This window comes from Macrobrachium rosenbergii, chromosome 2 (genome assembly GCF_040412425.1).
Source record: "Macrobrachium rosenbergii isolate ZJJX-2024 chromosome 2, ASM4041242v1, whole genome shotgun sequence".
Lineage (NCBI taxonomy): Eukaryota > Metazoa > Arthropoda > Malacostraca > Decapoda > Palaemonidae > Macrobrachium > Macrobrachium rosenbergii.
In genome coordinates, this window is record NC_089742.1 from 48576167 (window position 1) to 48595531 (window position 19365).

The following is a 19365-nucleotide window of genomic DNA, read 5'->3' on the forward strand; positions in this document are numbered from 1 at the left end:
AAATCTTTCAAGAAAAAATCTGCCAACATTCTTAAGAACCTGAATTGTTCAGGAGAGTTCTTCTGCCATGCTTTTTTTCCCAAAGTAATTTGTATATGGGGAAAAGTTGTCTGTCATCAATGACCTTAGCTGTTTTGATGTGTGGGAAATTATAATTTTTCCAGTACTAGGTTAAAGATTATCTTGGGAGAGAAAGCATGCTCCTTTTTTCTTTTCAGTAAACTTTTGTGTGTTGGGTGTCCTTATGGCAGTGTAAGCCTGAGGGATGAGAAAGTTGGTTTGAGGAATTCAGCTTGTTTCCCATTCTGAAAAGTCCTATTTGCCTCGTCGCTGCTTCATTACCAGTGAATGTGTAATATAAACCATTTTTACAAAATGTCGGCCAAACAGGGATAAGTGTCTGCTTGTATGTGGATATGTTATGTAAGATGTGTACCTAGTGTTAGTTTGGTGTCTATTTGGTGAAATTAAATGGTAAGTAAAATTAGAGAAAACAATCTCAGTTAAATAGCATCACATAAGTTTTGGACACTTGTATAGATCGAGAGTTGCAAGTGTTTTCAATCCTATGGAGAGGTTAGCATATCTCATGTGATTAAACTGTGATGTTATACTTCAGTTTATCTCTCTGTGTTATTTGTACGTATTGTTGCTCCAAATTAACTACGTATATGAAACGGATTAACTCTTGAAGCAATACAGGACATCCATAATAAAACAACCTCTGGTATGGAAGCTCAGAGTGAACCCTAGGTCTGATTGGGTCATGTTCAGGTGAAGCACCAAATATAGTGGAGCTTACATGGAATTTGAAAACTTTTACTCTTGCTTGAGGAAGCAAGCTCCAAGTGCCAACCTTCCTGCTTGTTCAGGAAATGGATTATGGTAGAAAATGAATATTGATTCTTATATGTTTGGTCTCCACTTATGACCGGACTCTTGTAGTTTCTCATTATGATATGTCGGTTTGATTGGTCATGAAAGTTAGCCATGGTGGGCATACAAACATAGTTGGGTAAAGCACCAACGTAATGTCTTTTGCCCTGAATGGCCTCATAGGTCCCAGCTCTTGGCCTTTGGCTTAAATTTCATATTCTATTCTTCTAACATAATTTCGGAATTATTTTCAACTAGTATTCGGATGTTATTTTTTGGTAGCTTCATAACTTGCAGTATGTAGTACAGCCAATAAACTTGTTGGTTTTCTTTTCATTTACCATTACCACTGGTGAAATATATGCCAGTAAGTTATTCCGAAAGGTACTTGTGTTTTGATACTGTTGCTTGTGAAAAGAGATGTATGATCGGTTTTATACAAATACTGTAGCATTTAGGTGATAAAACACTGAGTACAAGTTGTACACATAAATAAGTGCTAGGCAGCTGTAAGAGCCAAGTTGAATTAGTATTAAATGGCAGTCGTGCTCTCTCTCTCTCTCTCTCTCTCTCTCTCTCTCTCTCTCTCTCTCTCTCTCTCTCTCTCTCTCTCTCTCTCTCTCTCTCTCTCTCTAGTACATACAATGAGGCAACAGTCCAAATGTCAAAAATGTGGAGCTTGTGTAGACTGAAATGTATAATGCTAAAAAATCATGGATTACTCAGATATATGAAACCCCATTAATAGTGTAAATGGGTTTGTTGGCCTAAATGAATAAATGATTCCATTTAACCTCATTTGGTGAAAATAGTTTTTTTGTCATTGTTTCACCATGGTGATAAATGCTGATGGCTTTGGACTTAGGAAAAAGCAAAATAATTAAATGTCCCTGTACATCCGTTCCTTAATGTCTCTGAAATCGGGGTACACTTCTAAAAGATGATGTACTCTTCAGATTGGGCATATCTCTTGGCATTATTATTTTGACTAAACAGGGAAGCTCTTCAAAAGTTGTATTGTTTTTCAGACTTAATCCTCTATACAAATTTGGTCTCTGGCTTACTTGTGTCATACATGATGGCTTCCATGGCTGAATTTCAGGCCATCGTTAATTACTCTTCACAAGGATAATATTACAGTTACACAAATTATTATGATCCTTTTGTTTACATTACCATTTTTTCTTCTATGCTTATAGTGCTTTGCATATTTTTTAAATCCCTGTGATTCTTTGTCTGTCCAAGTTGCCATGTCTTTTGCACCTTCTGATTGTTCATACAGCACTGTTTGTACTCTTAATTATGATTTTCTTGTTTCACAGAATGAAGTGTTTTAAATTTGTGCATTTAGTTATATTTGGTTTTTGGAAGTAATTTATTTATTCCAGTAATTGGGGCTTGCTTTTGCGTGCATTTATAACATTTTATGCATTTTTTTCCATCCTTTCCTTTGTTAAATGTGTTACCATTACTGCCTTGTAGTCTGTTTTGTGAATCTGTCATACTATTTTCTGGTTTTACCAGCACTGTTATTTTTTGTAGTGAAACCAAGTTAAGGATCTGTACAGTACTGAATATCATAATCTTTTCTTACCATAAAAGGCATTAAAATGAAAAAATTAGCTATTGAGGCCTGGATACTTCGTAGGATAATTATGTAGTAATTTTGTGGACTAAAACTGTAGTCACCTTGGGCAGTTGGCCCGCACTTCTGCTGTGATGGCTGTGATGGTCCTCCCTGGCCATAGTTCTGGGCCACATGATGCAAGTTCCATATGTTTGTTCAGTTATTCACACAGTTGTTTTGTTCACCGAACACTGGTTAATCTTGATGTGGTGGTTTTGTTTATTGCTGCATTAAAAGTCCTTTGAGTGCAAAGGAATGGGATTCATTGGTGTGGTTCAGTGTCTTACAAAAATACTTATAAGAATGAGAAAATGGGAATGGCTTGTTCTTTTACCTGTCAAACTTTTGGTATCTTGTGATGAGATCACAAATGGAAAAAGCTGACTTTCAACACCTTGGAAAAACCACATGTCCCTCTGCTAACCCTCCCTTCAATAGCACCATCCTTTTGTAAATGTCAGGGTAAACTAAGTAAGATAAATGGGTGTTACAGCATTAGTGGAGTATATTGTGGTCATGAAAAAATGCTTATAACCAAGTTTTACATTTTCTAAGGTGTCCCTCAGAAACAATAGTGGCCTGAAAATGTTCTGCTTTGATGTTTATAACCCTGTTTGTGATATAAGAAACATACTGGAGGATTACAGATGATATGCAGTGATTGTTAAGAGTGTTTTGAGCAAGGTTTGGGTAGGATAAGCAAGTAGCCATGATGTGAAGGTGGGAGAGTTGCCTATTTCATCCCCACACTGTTGTGGCCATGCTGATGGATTGCAAGAATTATGGGACCCTACTGATGGATCTTAATTCTTGCCAATGGTTTTAGGACAAAATAGTTTAATGTGAACCACTGTAATTTTGTTACTGGTGGTTAGCAAGTTGATATGGTTCGTGCAAATTTTGGAACATGTTTGATTTCTATTTTCCTGCCTTTTTTGTGCAGTATACACAGCACAAGACCTTAAACTCTGGCAGGTACATTTACAAATGCTAAAGAATTCTCTCCTTTTTTTTTTTAGCATTCTAATTTCAATTCCTTGAAGTTGTCTGTGTATTCAGGTGAGAAATATTTTGTTGAAAAATTTCTTTTATAAAGCTCCATCTACACTGTATGTTTCAAATTTTCCAGTCAAACACAAGTGAAGGTTTTCCAGTGTGAGTAGTAATTTTGGAGTTGGACTGCTTGGCTTTAAGGGTTGAAATATTGTGAAGTATGCTTACAGTCACAGCTCCTGTCCTTGCTATTTATTTTGGGGTAATCTACATACCATGACAAAGCAAGACCACTGACTGCCTATTTTACATTTAAAGCCTCGGTAAAGATCTGTATGTAAAGTGTACATTTTCATTTTTATATTTGACCTAGTCATGGTAGACAGGATGACCCATTACTGTGTATGATCTTGAGCCCATCTGTGCCATCTTTGTTTATTTATGCTTTCTTTTCACATATTAAGTAGAAGTTTTCCTAATGTTAAAGGGCCAGTAAGTATGATTGGCATTTTTGTGGGTATGTTTATTCTTGCAGCTATGAAGTGTTTGCTTGCTCTGAGCTGCTGATGACTTTCTGCTGAAAACATTGTCACATTCCCATAGTGGTGATCTTTCTAAATATAGTAATGTCAAGTTATTTACATTACTCAATACGCAAAGAAGTAAAATCATGAAGCTTGTAAAGGAGGAAAGCATTGAAGAATGAGAAAGAAAAAAATCTGGAAATCAGAATTCTGGCATGACAGAGGTCTAGGGTAAACTTATGTAAGTGAATAACAAAGTAAAAGAAAAATAATAAGTGCTGTAAGATTACAAAGTAAAAGACAGGAATGCAAAGTAGAACTGATTAATACCAGTGTAGACATTGTTAGTTTTCTGTAAAAGAAAATGATTGAGATTGCTTTTTTTTTTTTTTTTTTTTTTTTTTTTGTAGGTCGTCCCTCGGATCTTAAAAAATACTGAGGCTAGAGAGCTGCAAATTGGTATGTTGATTGTCCACCCTCCAAACATACCAAATTGCAGCCCTGTAGCCTCAGTAGTTTTGATTTTATTTAAGGTTAAGGTTAGTCATGATCGTGCGTCTGGCACCGCTGTGGGTGCCAACAGCACAGGCCACCACTGGGTCGTGGCTGAAAGTTTTGTGGGCCACGGCTGAGAGTTTCATGCATTATACGTTTTACAGAAAACTTTATTGCGCTGAAGAAACTTTTGCGCTTTTTTTCTTTCTTTTTTTTAAGCTAACATTAGGCTTACAGAGACAAGATAAAAAGTAAAATAGTAAATTTTATTGAAGGGCAGAATAGAATAATAAATTGGAACATCAAGGACTAAGGCTTAAGACTAAACAGGGCCTTATAGCCTTGACAAGTTTACCTTTACCCAACATCTTCACAGTGAGTTTTCTTCATGCAAACAGAAGAGGGAAAGTGAGGATGTAAGGAGAAGTAAAGGGTGTGATGGTTCCAAGAACGAGCAGAAGGGTTTACACTTACATGCATGTGACCTTCCTTTGGTCCCTGGATGTTGATTTGACTACATTGCCCCATATCCTGGTTCTGTAAGCTTGATGTTTGTCAGATCAGTCATTTGCACTTTTTTTCTCTCTGTTCTGCTTTGCTGTTCCGCATCTTAATGTTATTATTTACTTTGTAATCTTATTGATATTGTACTTTATCAGTTACATAATAGATCAAATGTTACATGTTGGGTACAGGTATGAAATTGTAACATAGAGCACAATAAAGAACAAGTCTCATTAACACATTAGATGGAATGCAGTCAAGGAAATACTAAACACATGCAGACTAGGACGAGGACCAGGAAGTGTGGGTTAAACGACCTGAGATCTCAAACCACCCAACCACATGCACATGGCAGACCTTACCAGCTCCTTACATAATTCTTGAACGATGAAGAGATCTAGTCTGCGGTAAAAGTGGGAATGTTAATGGGTGTTTAAAGAGAAAAGAGAACTGTAATAATATACAAATCTCTATTCTATCATTACACTGCTTACCTTTTTAAAATCATACTAATCTTGGGGTTTTGTCTGGTTAACTGGTTTTCCAGTTGTGTCTTTAACCCTTTTCTAAATTTACATGTTTATCCACTGTATAATTTGTACCAGTCAGTGTGCGATGGCCTATTTTATGGTGTTTACCACTGGTCTATTCTCTTTCCATATTTCTTAATGGTTTTAACTTTTTCAAAACCATGTTCCATCAGCGTGTATGCTGTGTTAAAATAGAATTTCGTCTGCTGGCTTTTGTGTAAAAATAGCAGTGTTATTACGTAATGGGGACACTGGGGTTCCAAATGTCAAACTACTTTGATTCTCTCTTAAAAAGATTTTGTTGGACATGTGAGCATCCTCTTGAGTAGAATTTTTCCCTAATCTTTGAAGGCTTTATTTTGGTCTTTTATAATTTTGATGGAAATATTAAGTTTCTGACATCTGTTTTGGTTTTGTTGCTTGATTGATCCTTAACCTTTATGTAGCTCTCTACTATCTTTTTGCTCTCTCGTCATCACGCAGTATTTCGTTTTATATAGTTCTCTGCTGTCATGCTGTCTGAACATCACATTCACTTGCAATATATTGAGGCTTTTGGCTTTGCTCCCTCACTGTCCTTAATGAATTTTTGAAAATTGTGAATTTTTAAAGATGTGGATTTGTCCATCATCAGAATTATAGGAAGTGTTTCTTGTTAAAGGAAGATCTTTTCTTGTTAATACAAGATAATAAGCATTCTTTTGTGTTTTTGTGTGAGCCACTTTTGACTCCCCAGTATTCATGCTTGATGTGCGTGCTCTCCTTTACTTTTTATTCAAAATAATGGCAACATGGGTTAGGTGTTTACAGGGAATTATACGTGTACTTTTTCATTATCCAATTTTGTCTTATTTTTTTTCTAAGTTTAAATAACAGTTTATGCAGTAGAATTTTAGTGACAGAAAATGGTTTCCTACCATTCTTAGGAATCAGGAGAGTAGGAGAAACTGAAAATCATTCAGACAGTGATAACTGGATGCCACTGTTATTGCTGGACTACAGAAAGGAGCATTGAATTCAAAGCATTCTTAATAAATTTAGCCATGGCTTTGTTTTTTGTTGTATGTTTGTCATCTGAATATAGGTTTTCATGTTCAAACATATCAGAGCATTTGTGCCGAAAGCATTAGGTACTGTATTTGCAAGTGCAGATATTTTCAAAACAGGCTAGATTCAATCAGTTTGTGTGTGTAGCAAAAACAGATATTAATTTTAGAGTAAAAAATGAGAGAATTGAAAGATCAGGATGCAGTGTCCTTGTGTATTCGGTTATTAGTAGGTTTCATGCAATAAAGGATGAGCATAGAAATATGTTCCAGAAACCAGGTAGCTCTCTAGAATTGTAATATTCTTGCAAAGTAGATGGTTACATATGTGCATAGGGATACATATTGTACCTTAGTGAGGGAAGGCATTAAAAGGAAAATTTCATAACTTGAATGGAAGCATAGAATTTCATAAAAGAATAAAATTTAAACAGGTAAAATCCTGAAGGTGAAATCATTTTTTTCTAGTATTGCCAAGAAGTAAAAATGGTATTTAGGCTGAGCTTTGGGATTTTTAAAGTGAGAAGTCTAGAAATTGTATTTAAAAAGTCTTCTGATTAAACTATTTCAAGCACATTAAATAGGATTTTTTAAACTTTGTTTATGCCTTGGATTTTATATGTACTTTGAAAAAAAAATTCCAAATGAACAGCCTAATAGTTAGAGTAAAGGTTTATATGTATCTGGAACAGTTTTTACTATTTTTTATCCCCTTCCAGAATTACTCTGTTAGCTACCTTTTGGGACTACTTAATTACAGAATATAGACCATATTCCAGCCATTGTACAATAAAAAAGTTGTCATGGTGTAAATTTGGAAGGCAGATAATAAGTATATTCCTATGAATTTTATCTTTTTACCATTTTTCCATCTTCTGTAGCTACTTGGCAGAACTGGATAGGTAATAAATTACTGTGGAATGGGAAAGTGATGATAAAAAAAACCCACTGTTTTTAGCAATGAGAGTTTTCGATGTAGATGAAAAGATTTTTTTTAAGTGACAAGGTACAGTATATCATCAGTTTAAGAAGTTGTTGTTAGGAAAGTAAATTTATACTGTATGCATCTGTGTACCATAGCTTTCTGATGATTTCTTTTGTTTATTTTCAGAAAAAGGAGAAGAGAGATAATCCAACACCAGGTATGTGTATACTGTAATTGTATTTTTTCTTTTCAAGACTTGAAAATAATTCAGTTCACATGTTGAAAGTTTTATGTTTTATTTAGGAATTACCGTTTGAGTTTTGCAATGTATGGTTTAGATGTTAAGCTTTGAGCATAGGAAATTAGCAAGGTTCAGATTTTTGGAATTTAGGAAACTTGCTATGTTGTTATGGGTAATTTGGTTTGCAAGTCATAAAAGTTGTCCTGAAATGAAAATAAGTGTTTAGGGTGTTTGTTTCTTAGCAGGAAAAGTAATGGTATATCATCAGTTTAAGAAGCTGTTGTTAGGACAGTAAATTTATATTGTATACATTTCTGTAGCATAGCTTTCTGGTGTTCATCTGAAGTAAAGATACAGAGTTGGCCTTGCTTTGTGTGTTATTTTGCTAGCTTGACTGAAAATCACTACATATTTATATTGAAGGAGAGCTGATGAACAAAAGTGGTTGGTTGTTTTCTGTTTCTCTTGAATTAATTCAGAAATGTGGGAAATTTTGCTCATTAGTATTGTGTTTTTTCCCCTGCCCTTCTTGCTGAGTGAGTCCAATGGAGTCCACATAAAATTCTTGTCATAGGTCAATCGTCTGCTAAAGTTGAATTTAGAATAGAATTTTAATACTGTGATAATATTTACAAGTTGCTTAATGTGTTGTTTTTCCTCCAAAGTTGCCACCTGGAACTAAACATCTGCACTTTATGTGACATGGAATTGTTCACATTTTGGTATCAGAGAGAGGCTTCATTTTGAGGGGTGACTGTAACTTTTTACCTTCTCTCGTTCCAGTGTAAGGAAATTTTAAATGGCATTCCTCTTGTTCTTTTCCCTGTTCTGGTCTTTTAATCATTATTTATACACAAATTTGAATCCATATTAATTTTAAAAACACTCACACGTTTAACATCACATAAAATATTTCAGTCATATTTTTCCGTTTATATTTTCTCATGTGAAATTATGTTCACTCCTCTGTATTTACTGCCTAAATTCCCACTTAGTTTTGGTCTACATCTATGCCTGTCATCCATGATAATCATAGCATTTCTGGTGGCCTTTATCCTTTTGCTTAAATATTAGCAGTATCTCTATATTTTCCTTTCCACGTTTCCCTGAACCATCTGTTTTTTAATTTGTAACTTTTCTAACTTCTGGGCTCACATCTCAGGAACGTCCTCATCCATAATAAGATCACCCTCATGCCTTGAATCTTAGTACTTTGTGGTCATAAGCTTCTAAAAACTATCCTTCTGTTTTCAAGTGCCTTGATTGTTTTTGCAGAGAGTAGGAAGTGTAATGCATAGTTAGATTTGACATTTTGGTCAAGTAGTCATGCAGAGTTATAGACACGGAAATGACTTGCCATTTAAAAAAAATGGTAAATTCATGGTCATAAACAGTCTTTTGCCACCATTTAGAAGTAGGACATTTTGTCAGTGAATATAAAAATTTCTTCCAAGACTAGAACTCATCCTCCCTTTGGATTATTCATGATGTGTATCTGAAAACTTGTATATTTTATCCAAAGTAATACTTGACCCCCAACATCATGAGAAGCAGACATACAGGTTCTATTAACTGGTTGCTCCAAATTTCCATATCATGTAGGATTTACTGCAGCACTGTCAAATGGAATAAACGGTATACTTTACCAAATGACAGTTCAGTTTTCATGGCAGAACTCAGCAGCATGGTCAAAACTTGCTCCAACAATTTTTCTGCCAGAAGTGCATTAGAATCCCTGCAAAATTGACTGGAAAATACTTTTATTCAACAGACTTTTTCAGTCAGCAAGTTATGTGAATTGGATATAAATGCCTAAATGTAATAGAAGGTATTAATGAAATTATAATACTGATTAGGCGGCTAAAGCTCCGACTACCTTGACCAGGTTCAAGTATTGCTGTCAGCAATTTTTTTCCATCTCTAATAAAATTATTATTTTAATGACTTATGAGTTACAAGCTCTGTTGCATTGTGAACCTTGTTACAATTTAGAACAAATTAAACCAGCAGTTGGATTCTGGTGGTTTTCATTTCACATGAAAGCCACATTGGAGTACTGTAAATTCTTCTAAGTTAGTAATGTAATTTATCATTGGGTGTTTGATGAATAAGAGTGGCCTAATCCCAATGTTTGTGCAGTTATTACAGTTCAGTATGTTAATGTGATTTTCTAGTTTTTAACTATAATTAAACATCGGCTGTTTGAAATAATTCCCTTAAAGCAATTTGTCAGTTGGATTTTGTATACCCTGTTGTCAATTTTTTTTTAAGGTATAAGGCCTTAAAATCTTACCTGCAGTATATACTGTAGATCAAAAGCCTCGGGCTAGCTTTATGAAAATTGATTGTCAACTTAGCAGCCAGGTAAACTCTTTAAGTAATGATAACTTGACTCCTCAAAGGGCCCATCCTTGCACCAAAGCCTGGTTGGCTTCTTGTTCTCACCTCCTTTTCTCTTTATATACATTTGGTCAGTGAAAATAATGTATATTTTGCAATCATGAGCCTCTCTTGTGACACTTTGTTAAATTGGGACTTCGCATCATGTTATCCAGTCACCTCGCCCACAACTTTCATACTGCCATTTACTTGAGTGGACCTAGTCTTTTGCTTATTTTCTGGTCACTGTGCTCAAATTTCCTTTTCATTAATTTCAGCCCTCCTTTTTCTTTCTTTAATCCTTGTTTGAATGAAATTTGCAGCCTCAATTATGCAGTAACACCTAGTCATCTGCATCTAGTTGCTCCAAGGGGCCTCCATTTTCAGATATTTTTGCTACTAATTAACTCTAAATCAGGTACCCTTTGCATTTGTGATGCCCATCTAAATGATTATCTTTGTTATCTTTGTATTCAGGTATTTTCTCAAGATCCACCTTTTTTCATACTTTTTCGTAGCTGCTTGCGTTATAGAAGCTGTCCATATTTCTCTTTCATGAATTCGTTCTAAAAGATTTTCTCAGCCTTTCCTGTATCAGTTGTAATAGTTTCATAGCTGGTTACAATTGTATTCCGTACTTTTTACATGAGTGCATCTGCTTTCCGTCATGACTAGAATTAAAGTAGGGTGATAACATTTTAGCTGTGTTAATATGCTTGTTGATATACTTATCTGTTCTTAGCAAAATTGTATAGTATTTATGTATTTTATGTGGATTGATTATTCTTCATATCAGGTTAGCTCTCAGAAATCATCACAAGTTGCATCAGGGTGTGAGGAGTATAAATTATTGAATTTTCTTTTGCAGTCATATTTTTGCAATTGTATTTGACCTGTATAAATCCTGTTATTTTTACTTTTAGCCAGTTACAGAGTGGAGTGGTTTTCTTTTGAAATGTGATATACAAAATAGATGATTATGACTCACATTACATAAACTCAAGGGAAATTTTTAGGTTACGTAGAAAAAGGCACTTAACCCTTTACATTATTTGGTCAGAAACTCATAGCTGAAAATAGGGTAGCATTTAGATGACTTTTTTGGTTATGGAAACATTTTATTCCTTTGATAGGCCTGTATCAAAAGTAAATATAGTTAGTTTGTGTAGATGTGGAATTTTCATATTTAGCTTCATATGCAGTTTGTACAAGTGGTTGTACACATGTGATTCTGTGATATTTCTTATTTACTTTAGAAAACTTTTCCCTCATGTCTTGAATACTCTACATTGGTATTTTCTTGGATATCATGATGCCCTTCAACAGATGAAGTTTATGCACAGTATGTCTGTCTTATGTAGTGGATGATATAGAAGGGAAGGAGATTTTTGTAAAACGATCCTGTCGTACTTTGTTAGGGTTCAAACAGTCATATATCTCTGGGATCAACCTTCCAAATATAGGTGGCAATTTTCCTTTTCCACAACTGAAGTGACAGAATCATGATAATGTTTTAGCCCCCTACAGAAATTCTTTAAACACTAGAAAAAATCTTATCCTGAATATGGGCGTAGCTTTCTTGTGTGGTGATGGTGCATGAAACAGTTTGTTCTGTTCGTTTTTGTTGTTTTATTGTACGTGGAAATTTTATTCCGTTATTATAAATGTACCGTATGTTTCTATGTATGGATATTGTTTTGTTGTTTTTTTTGAAGTGGTATTTTATGAGCCCATGTCAGAAAAGGTTTTTTTTATGTTTGTTTTAGCATTTTACAGTATTAACTTCCTTTGCAGGTTAATGGGTCTGTTTGGTAGAAGGGGCTTCAGTTGGTATAATTTAGGAAAATATGTAGCATGAGGGGCACTCCTCTTCGAGTTTGGTTCTTTAATATGTTCATTACGTTGTAAAAGCTATTGTCATTAAAAGATGGGTCACATTGAAAAGGAAAGCTTTTATAAAAAATTACAAGTATGACTAGCACAAGAGAAAGTAACTCAAAACTGTAGGAAGAAGGCATACAGCCTTAAGTGGCAGGTGGCAGCATGAAATGAGAAACCGATCAGTAATCAAGAATTAAGTGAAAGGCAGAGCGAAGAATATTTATCAAAATACTTTCTACAACAAACTGGCGAAATCCCTTTGCTTATTGTATAGCTGTGCTGTAGTACTGTACATAGATTTGTGGTATTGTTGTATTGTTGTATTTCTTTTAAAATAATCTATTTTTTTTTTGTCTTGAAACATTTGTGGTCAATCATTAACTCTGAGAAATATAATTTTCATGGTAGAGGTTCTATGTATATACATTTCACTTGAGAAATTCATAGAATTTATATCCAAACAGGTCAAGATGTCTTCCATTAGTCTTGCTGCTGTTAGTAAATTGAATACAAAACCTTCAAAAAATCATATCAGTTCATTTTCTTCAATATTTGATGGTATTATTGTAAAAGACTGTGGCTCAAATGAGGTGAACTTCTGTTGTTTGTTGCATATCTTTACAGGCCACTAAATAAGGATAAATTTCAATGATTAATTGAAGATTATGAAGTAAATGATGCAAGAAGCCAAGATGTAAATGAACACCTCATTCTGGTTGTGAAAGAAAATGCGAAAATCTTTTAAACTTAGTTGTTTCTTAATATTTTAGGTTGAAATTCTTCCATTTATTTCTGTATCATTCGAGTGACTGTTTGAATAGTATTTGTCGGTTTAGGACAAATATAATGCCATCTTCCTACAATTTTGTGAGGCTCCCTTTTTTGTCTGAGAGAGCTTGTCATTACATGATAGAGAAAGAAGCTCTGTGTAAGTTGGGTTAAGAAAAACTAATTTCAGAGACAAACCAGTTTTGAAAAAAATATCCTTTAACACTTCATTATTTAGGTCTATTGTACTTAAAGTTTCTTTATTTGTTAGGGTGTAGTTGAATTGCAGTATTTTTTCAGAAGATATGAAAGGGCATGGTAGATGCAGTTATTTATAGAGGTGTTTTGTTAGATGTACTTAAGATCTTTTGGAGTAATTTTTCAACTTTCAGTATTTTATGAAGGGATTTTAATAAACCAACTTCATTATTACCAATCAAATCATACTTAATCTTACATTTCATTTCAGACTCGTCCCATGCAAGCTGCTGGCGTATTATCAGATAGTTGTTGGTTGAATCCATGGTGTGGACAAAAAATTGGAGTACTTGAATGAATGAAAATTCCATTTTTTGTCCAGTTAAGCCATGGTCACCCAACCTTAAACAGTCCCTTCTGTGGATAAATCAATTAGGGCATTAGGGTCGTTCTTCACATTTTCCCTACACTGTCGTGTAGCAATCTTGAGAGACTGAATGAGTTTGAAATATTATTTCAGCTCATTTGGAGAAAGAGATACCAGGGTGTCTCTCTGTTATCTCTTAAGGTAGTTTTCAAATTTTCATCGAGAATACAAACCTAAATTTTACAAAGCGGTAAATGAGAGCATTTGAGGTAGGATTTCAGCTCCTTTGGAGAGAAAGAGATAACAAAGGGTCTTTCTGTTATCTCTTCTTCAAAGAAAATACAAACCCAGATTTTACTGAGCGGTTAATTAAAGACTGGAACATATTTACTGTTGGGTTAAAAGAAAAAATGCAAACCTAAGTTTTACAAAAAAAAAAATGTTCTCAGATGTATAATTTTTTTTTTTTTTTGCATTGTGCTTGAATATCTGGAGTGAAAAATGACCTATTACACAAAGCATTAATTTATATAGATTGGCTGAAAACATTATGTAAAATTATTTTATGAAATGAGCCTTACCTCTCCATTATATAGCTTTTACTTCTGCACCAGCAGTAGTTTGACAAATTGAAACAAACAATGAGAACACTCGGTTTTCTGTGAATATCTTTCTGTCCACCTACTTTCCCCACCCCCCCCACCAGGGGGATGAAAGGTACAAACACCAATATCTGGTCAGGCTACTTCTGTTGCTGGTTTTTTGCTGACATTGTGGTTTGTATTTTCTCTTGGATATGAATAGTAATGATAGAATAAGGACCTGTAAGGCAAGAGGTTGTCGTATTAGGCTTTATTCTAGTTCCACTGATCCTCATGATGTGTGATATGCCAAGGAAAAGAGTGTGATGTGAATAACCGTTGTCAAGTACATGAATGTTGGTCAAATGAATTCATGGTAAACTTGGTGAAACATCGTAAACAAAGAGGCTGATCATTTGAAAAGGCAGCAAGAGAAGTAAGACATTAAATCTGCTAAGGCCAGTGCTAAGGGAGTGCATGATTTGTCTCCTTCCCCTTATAGTAACTTTGTTAGGATCTCTTCTTCTCTTCATTCTAAAACTCTTACTAGAGCTTCCCAGTCAATTCAGGATGTAAGATTTGATGGAATTGAGTCATATAATAAGGGTTTACAGGACTCTGTAAATCAGTTAGCTGAAGTTTCACGGAATATTTTATCGGCGTTGCCCTCCCTGGGGTCTCGGTTGGTTTTAGTTAATGTATTAGAGGAAGGGCCAGTGCCCCCGCTCCTGAATAGTCGTGCTCTTGGCTCATCCTGTCTTGCTCCTTCGCTGCCTGGAGTAACAGGGAACTGGGACGTGGCAGGGAACGATGTTGATCTGTGCCCATTGTCCCCCTTCTTCTGGTCGGCCTGAGAGCAGTGCAGGCATCAGACTGTGTTCACCGAAGGATCGCTCATGTAGAGTAAATAGAAGCTGCCTGTCATCTTGACCTCACTTAAGATTGGCAGCATCGGGACATCTTGTTAGTAATGATTCTTCATGTCTTTCTGATAATGTTAAAATGAATGATAGTAAGGATCATTCTTGGTATAGGACTTGTTTTAAAGATCCCGTAGTTTTTAGAGGGCTGTGTGTAGAGGTTCTTCCTCTTCCCATTTTTCTCGGATTCATTGGCTATGCAAGAGGTGTGCACCGCACAGTCGGCCATGGGCAGTTCTCCTGCGCCTAGCACAGTTTTGCACCTTCTGCTCTAACTTCACACATCCTGGCATCCGTGCTGTATGCCTCTACGAAGGTTTCTCTTGTTGGTCAGAACACAAGGCTCTGCTCTCATTTTCCTTAAGTCTGTCTCCTGCGTGTACTTCCCTTATGTGGCTTTCGCCTGTGCATGCATCACTTATGAGGTTATCCCCTGTACTGGTAGCACCTGCGCTACCTTCTGCTATTTGACATTCAACAGTGCATGCTTCACCTATGCAGCCAGCACCTGTGCTACCTTCAGCTTTAGGGCATTCACCTGTGCGCCTAGTGCCTACTAAGCACTCTCGTTCTGTTAATCTTCGCTCTTGGTCTTCCGTGCGTCGGAACTCCGTGCGTCACGTTCCGTTATATCTTACTCGGACTCTGAGAGACTGGTTGTGCTTCAGGTTGTCAGACTTGGACCAGCAGTGATGTTTCTCAGTTTTCGTCTTTGGATTATTCTTCACCTAGAGATCCTTCAGCTAAGCGCATTCGCGTTTTAGCACCTCAATTGCAGGGATTGCAGTTTTGGCTGTAGTTTCCCCTGAGGCTCAGGAATTGGCTCAATGTTGCGAGTTGCTTCCTGATCAGAACTTAGATTTGTTCATTGAACTGGGAAATGTTCAATAACCAAGACACATGCCTTTCAAGTCGGAGAAAGCCGTTTTGTCGGTGGCGGTTAAGGAGGTGATGGTACATAGGGGATAAGTTGTTGGAGTGTTCACTTTGAATCAACCAACTGCTACTTTTCTGCCTTCGCTCACTGAAGGTTGCGGCCCTGGTTGCTGAAGATATTTTCAGCCTGACTCTGGTTAAGCCCCCTTCTTCTTCCTCGTTGTCAGAGGTACACGTTGTCGGTCTTATATGGGTGATGTAATGGGCTCACCTAATGAAGAGAGAGACACGACTTCTTTTAAGAAATTATTGATTTTATATAATTTCCTGAATTATTTTATGGAAGAGAATAAGCCTGACATGTTTTCATGTAGGGAGGAAAACCTGGGCCAGTAATTTTTTCCTTCTTTTGCTACTCAATTCACTAAGGCTGTTTTAGGAAGATACAAGGCTATTGGACATATTTTGGATCAGAGATCCTCATCCAAGAACGCTTCCCCTTCTGTGCTGCTGCTGTATATCGGTAAAAGGAGAGCTAATTCTTACTGTACTGGACTTCTTCCTAGACTTGAGGTAGCTTCAGTGAAGGATTCAGCTTTCTTATTGCTCTTGTATCTGTTGAAAAAGAGAATGATCAACGAAGGGAAGGTAGTGTTGTCTCATGCAGAATTGAATTCGCTCATCAAAGGTATGTTTAGAACCTTGAAGATCCTCTCGTTCATGGCTATGTCTGTGGGAGTGATTGATGGTTGCTTCCATGAACTTTCTTCCTTGGTCCCTCAGGACTCTGCTCCAGGCAAGGAAGTTTCGGATTTTATTGGCTGTTTAGATGAAGCAGGAAAGGATGTGGTGGGCGAGGGTGCTCGCACTTAAACCAATTTGGTTCATAAGAAAAGTGAAGTTTTGTTCTTATCTTGCCAAGTCTGTGACAGACTCACAGAAGGCTGCTGTCTTTTTTCAACCTCTATTGGGTAAAATCTTGGGTTCTGAAGCTTCATCATCCATTGCACAGGAAGTAGAGAAGACGGAAACATGATCTTTTGACAGTTAGACTCAGATGCCCAAGCTCCCTCCTCTCTGTAGGCCCTCTACTTCAGCAGGAGTTTCTTGTTTCGGATGGAATTCAGTTAGACCTTTTAGGTCTAAGGAGACATTTCGAGGATCCTCCGGTAAGTCATTTAAGGTACCTGTTAAGTTATCGAAATGAAGTTTCCAGCCCTCAGTTGCCAGTAGGAGGAAGGCTTTCCCATTTTTGAGCAGTATGAAAAGATATGGGCACAGATCCCTGTGTTGTGGAGCTGCTAAGGGAGGGTTGATCGATTCCATTTGTAAACCCTCCTCTGCTGTCAGATTCTCCAGTAACTTGCTCTTCGTATCACCGCAATCAGGAGAAGAGTAAAATCCTTCAGTTGGAGATCTTGAACTTCTAGAGAGAGAGGCAACAGAAGTTGTAGAGCCAGGCCCTGGCTTCTACAATCTAGTCTTCAAAACCACAGGGGGATGGAGACCTGTTCCGGATGCGTCTAGATTACCTTTTTAAGCTGGTGAAGTTCTCCATGGAGTTCTAGTGTTCATTTGGAGAATGGATTGGATGGTATTGATAGATATGCAGGATGCATATTTTCACATTCCCATCAAGATGGAGTGCATGAAATACCTGAGATTCGTTTTTGAGCACAAAGTTTTTCAGTTCAGGGTGATGTGATTTGGCCGAAGCCCAGCTCCACAAATTGTCACAAGGTTTTTGGCTCCCTTAGGAAGGTGGGCCCATTTTTTGGGCATAAAGATGATCCTGTACAGGCATTCCCCGGGATATGACAGGCTCGTCTTATGACGTTCCAAGTTTACAAAGCTCTTCAAATTTATTCATCATAAATTATTTCCTGGGTTACAACACGTTCCAGGTTTACGATCCAACGAAAGAAGTATGGCTCCAAAATGGCAGAATGGAGTTTTTTTTTATGAAATAACCAATAAAAATGCAGGGTATATTTGTTTTCCAAGACATGAAGTTAAATGAGTTTTCACGATTTAGAGCTATGTTCAGGTTGTAGTGGTGCAAAAACACAATGTGGCATCAGCAGACTGAACCCCCAGCATAAAACCAGGACCACTCTGTGACCCATAGCAGCAGGAGAACTGGTATGACATTCTTGTCTTTATTCAGATTTATCGTATTCAATCATTTTTTTAGGTCTTATGTCTTAGCGTTTTCCCGAGAACAGGCATAGTAACTGCTCCTGGCCCCTGCCTCTGTAGACTGTGTTTGAAGTCATCTGTGTTAGGAGGTTGCTGGCGATAAGGCTGTTTGCCTGCTGATGGCTGAAGACCACCCAAGACTTCATTCCTGTGATAGTATTAATTGAAACTACAATATTAGAAATGTAATTCAACCGGGAACCCTGACTGCTTGTACTTGGATGACTGGCTGATTCTGGCTCCCACATTGGAGAGCATTTTGAGGGCAAGAGAAATGATTTTGAGTCGGTCCTGTTCAGGTAATACCTTGAAGCCCTGGCAGGACAAAGAAAACTCTCTTCTTCCTCAGGGCCAAGGTATCTGTTCTAGCTCAGTTGTTGGGGATAGTCGTAAATTTCTCAAGTTGGCCCTGTCTCCTTCACAGGAGATTACTTATCATGGGATGGAGGTCAACGCTGAATTTCAAGGTTTTCCCTACAGTGAAACGTGTAGATTCGTTGCTGTCAACTCTCAAAGAATTTTGAAGCTTCAGGCCTGTTGCTGCAAAGAATTGGTTGTCCTTGTTAGGGCAACTTGTCTTTGTTGGAGAAAATTGTACCAGGGGCAAGGCTAAGAATGAGGCCAATGCAGATTGTTCTGAGGCAACACTGGGATCAGGTGCTCCCCAAATCTCATGTGGTAGTTTCCAGGGAACTGGAAGAAACTTTCCAGTGGTGGAGAGAGAAACTTCATGTTCGGGAAGTAGAATTGTAGGTTCTCAAGAACCAAACCTGTCATTGTACACAGGTGCATTGGACAAAGGCTGGGGAGCGATTGCTGCTGAAAAGCAGCTGTTGGGTCTGTGGACTCTAGAGGAACAGCAGCTGCATATCAGTCTTTTGGAACTATTGGCAATATGGGAAGGACTGCAGGAGCTTGAGGACCTAGTATGCAATCAAACAGTGGTGTCCTTTTGGACAACATTACATCGCTGGCGTAACTAAAGCACCCAGGGGGGGATGAAGTCCGATCTCTCTTTCAGTTGACAAGGTAGATCCCCTTACAGTTAGAGAACAAGAACATCACTGTACTGCCTCAGTTTGTTCCTGGGAGAATGAATGTTCTAGCAGATGTTCTCAGTTGCAAGGATCAAGTAATAGCGACAGAGTGGGCCTTACATCCAGTGTGCAACAAATTGTGGAAGCTGTGGGGTCCCCCTTCATAGACCTGTTTGTACATATTTGTACTGCATTAAGTAGCCTTTAAAGGGCCTACTGATATCCACTTTGCCCACCTCTGTGTTAAATTTGTGAATCACCTATATTTAATGGAGAGGTAAGGTTCATTTAAAAAATATAAGTAATTAAGATTTATTTTTTAAATACCTCTTCATTATGTCAGTTGCCCTCCCTACCTCCCCACATTCAAAGTGGACAAAAGTAGACTGTTTGTACCT

At 37.0% G+C, this 19365-nt stretch overlaps 1 protein-coding gene across 1 annotated transcript in view; it reads left to right on the plus strand.

The window, feature by feature from the left end:
• LOC136846432 (uncharacterized) overlaps window positions 1-19365 on the plus strand; it is a 59016-nt gene that overhangs the window by 27497 nt on the left and 12154 nt on the right. The window contains exon 8 of the mRNA XM_067117219.1: window positions 7707-7737. Coding sequence (XP_066973320.1) covers window positions 7707-7737 — 31 coding nt within the window. The remainder of the gene's footprint in view (window positions 1-7706; window positions 7738-19365) is intronic.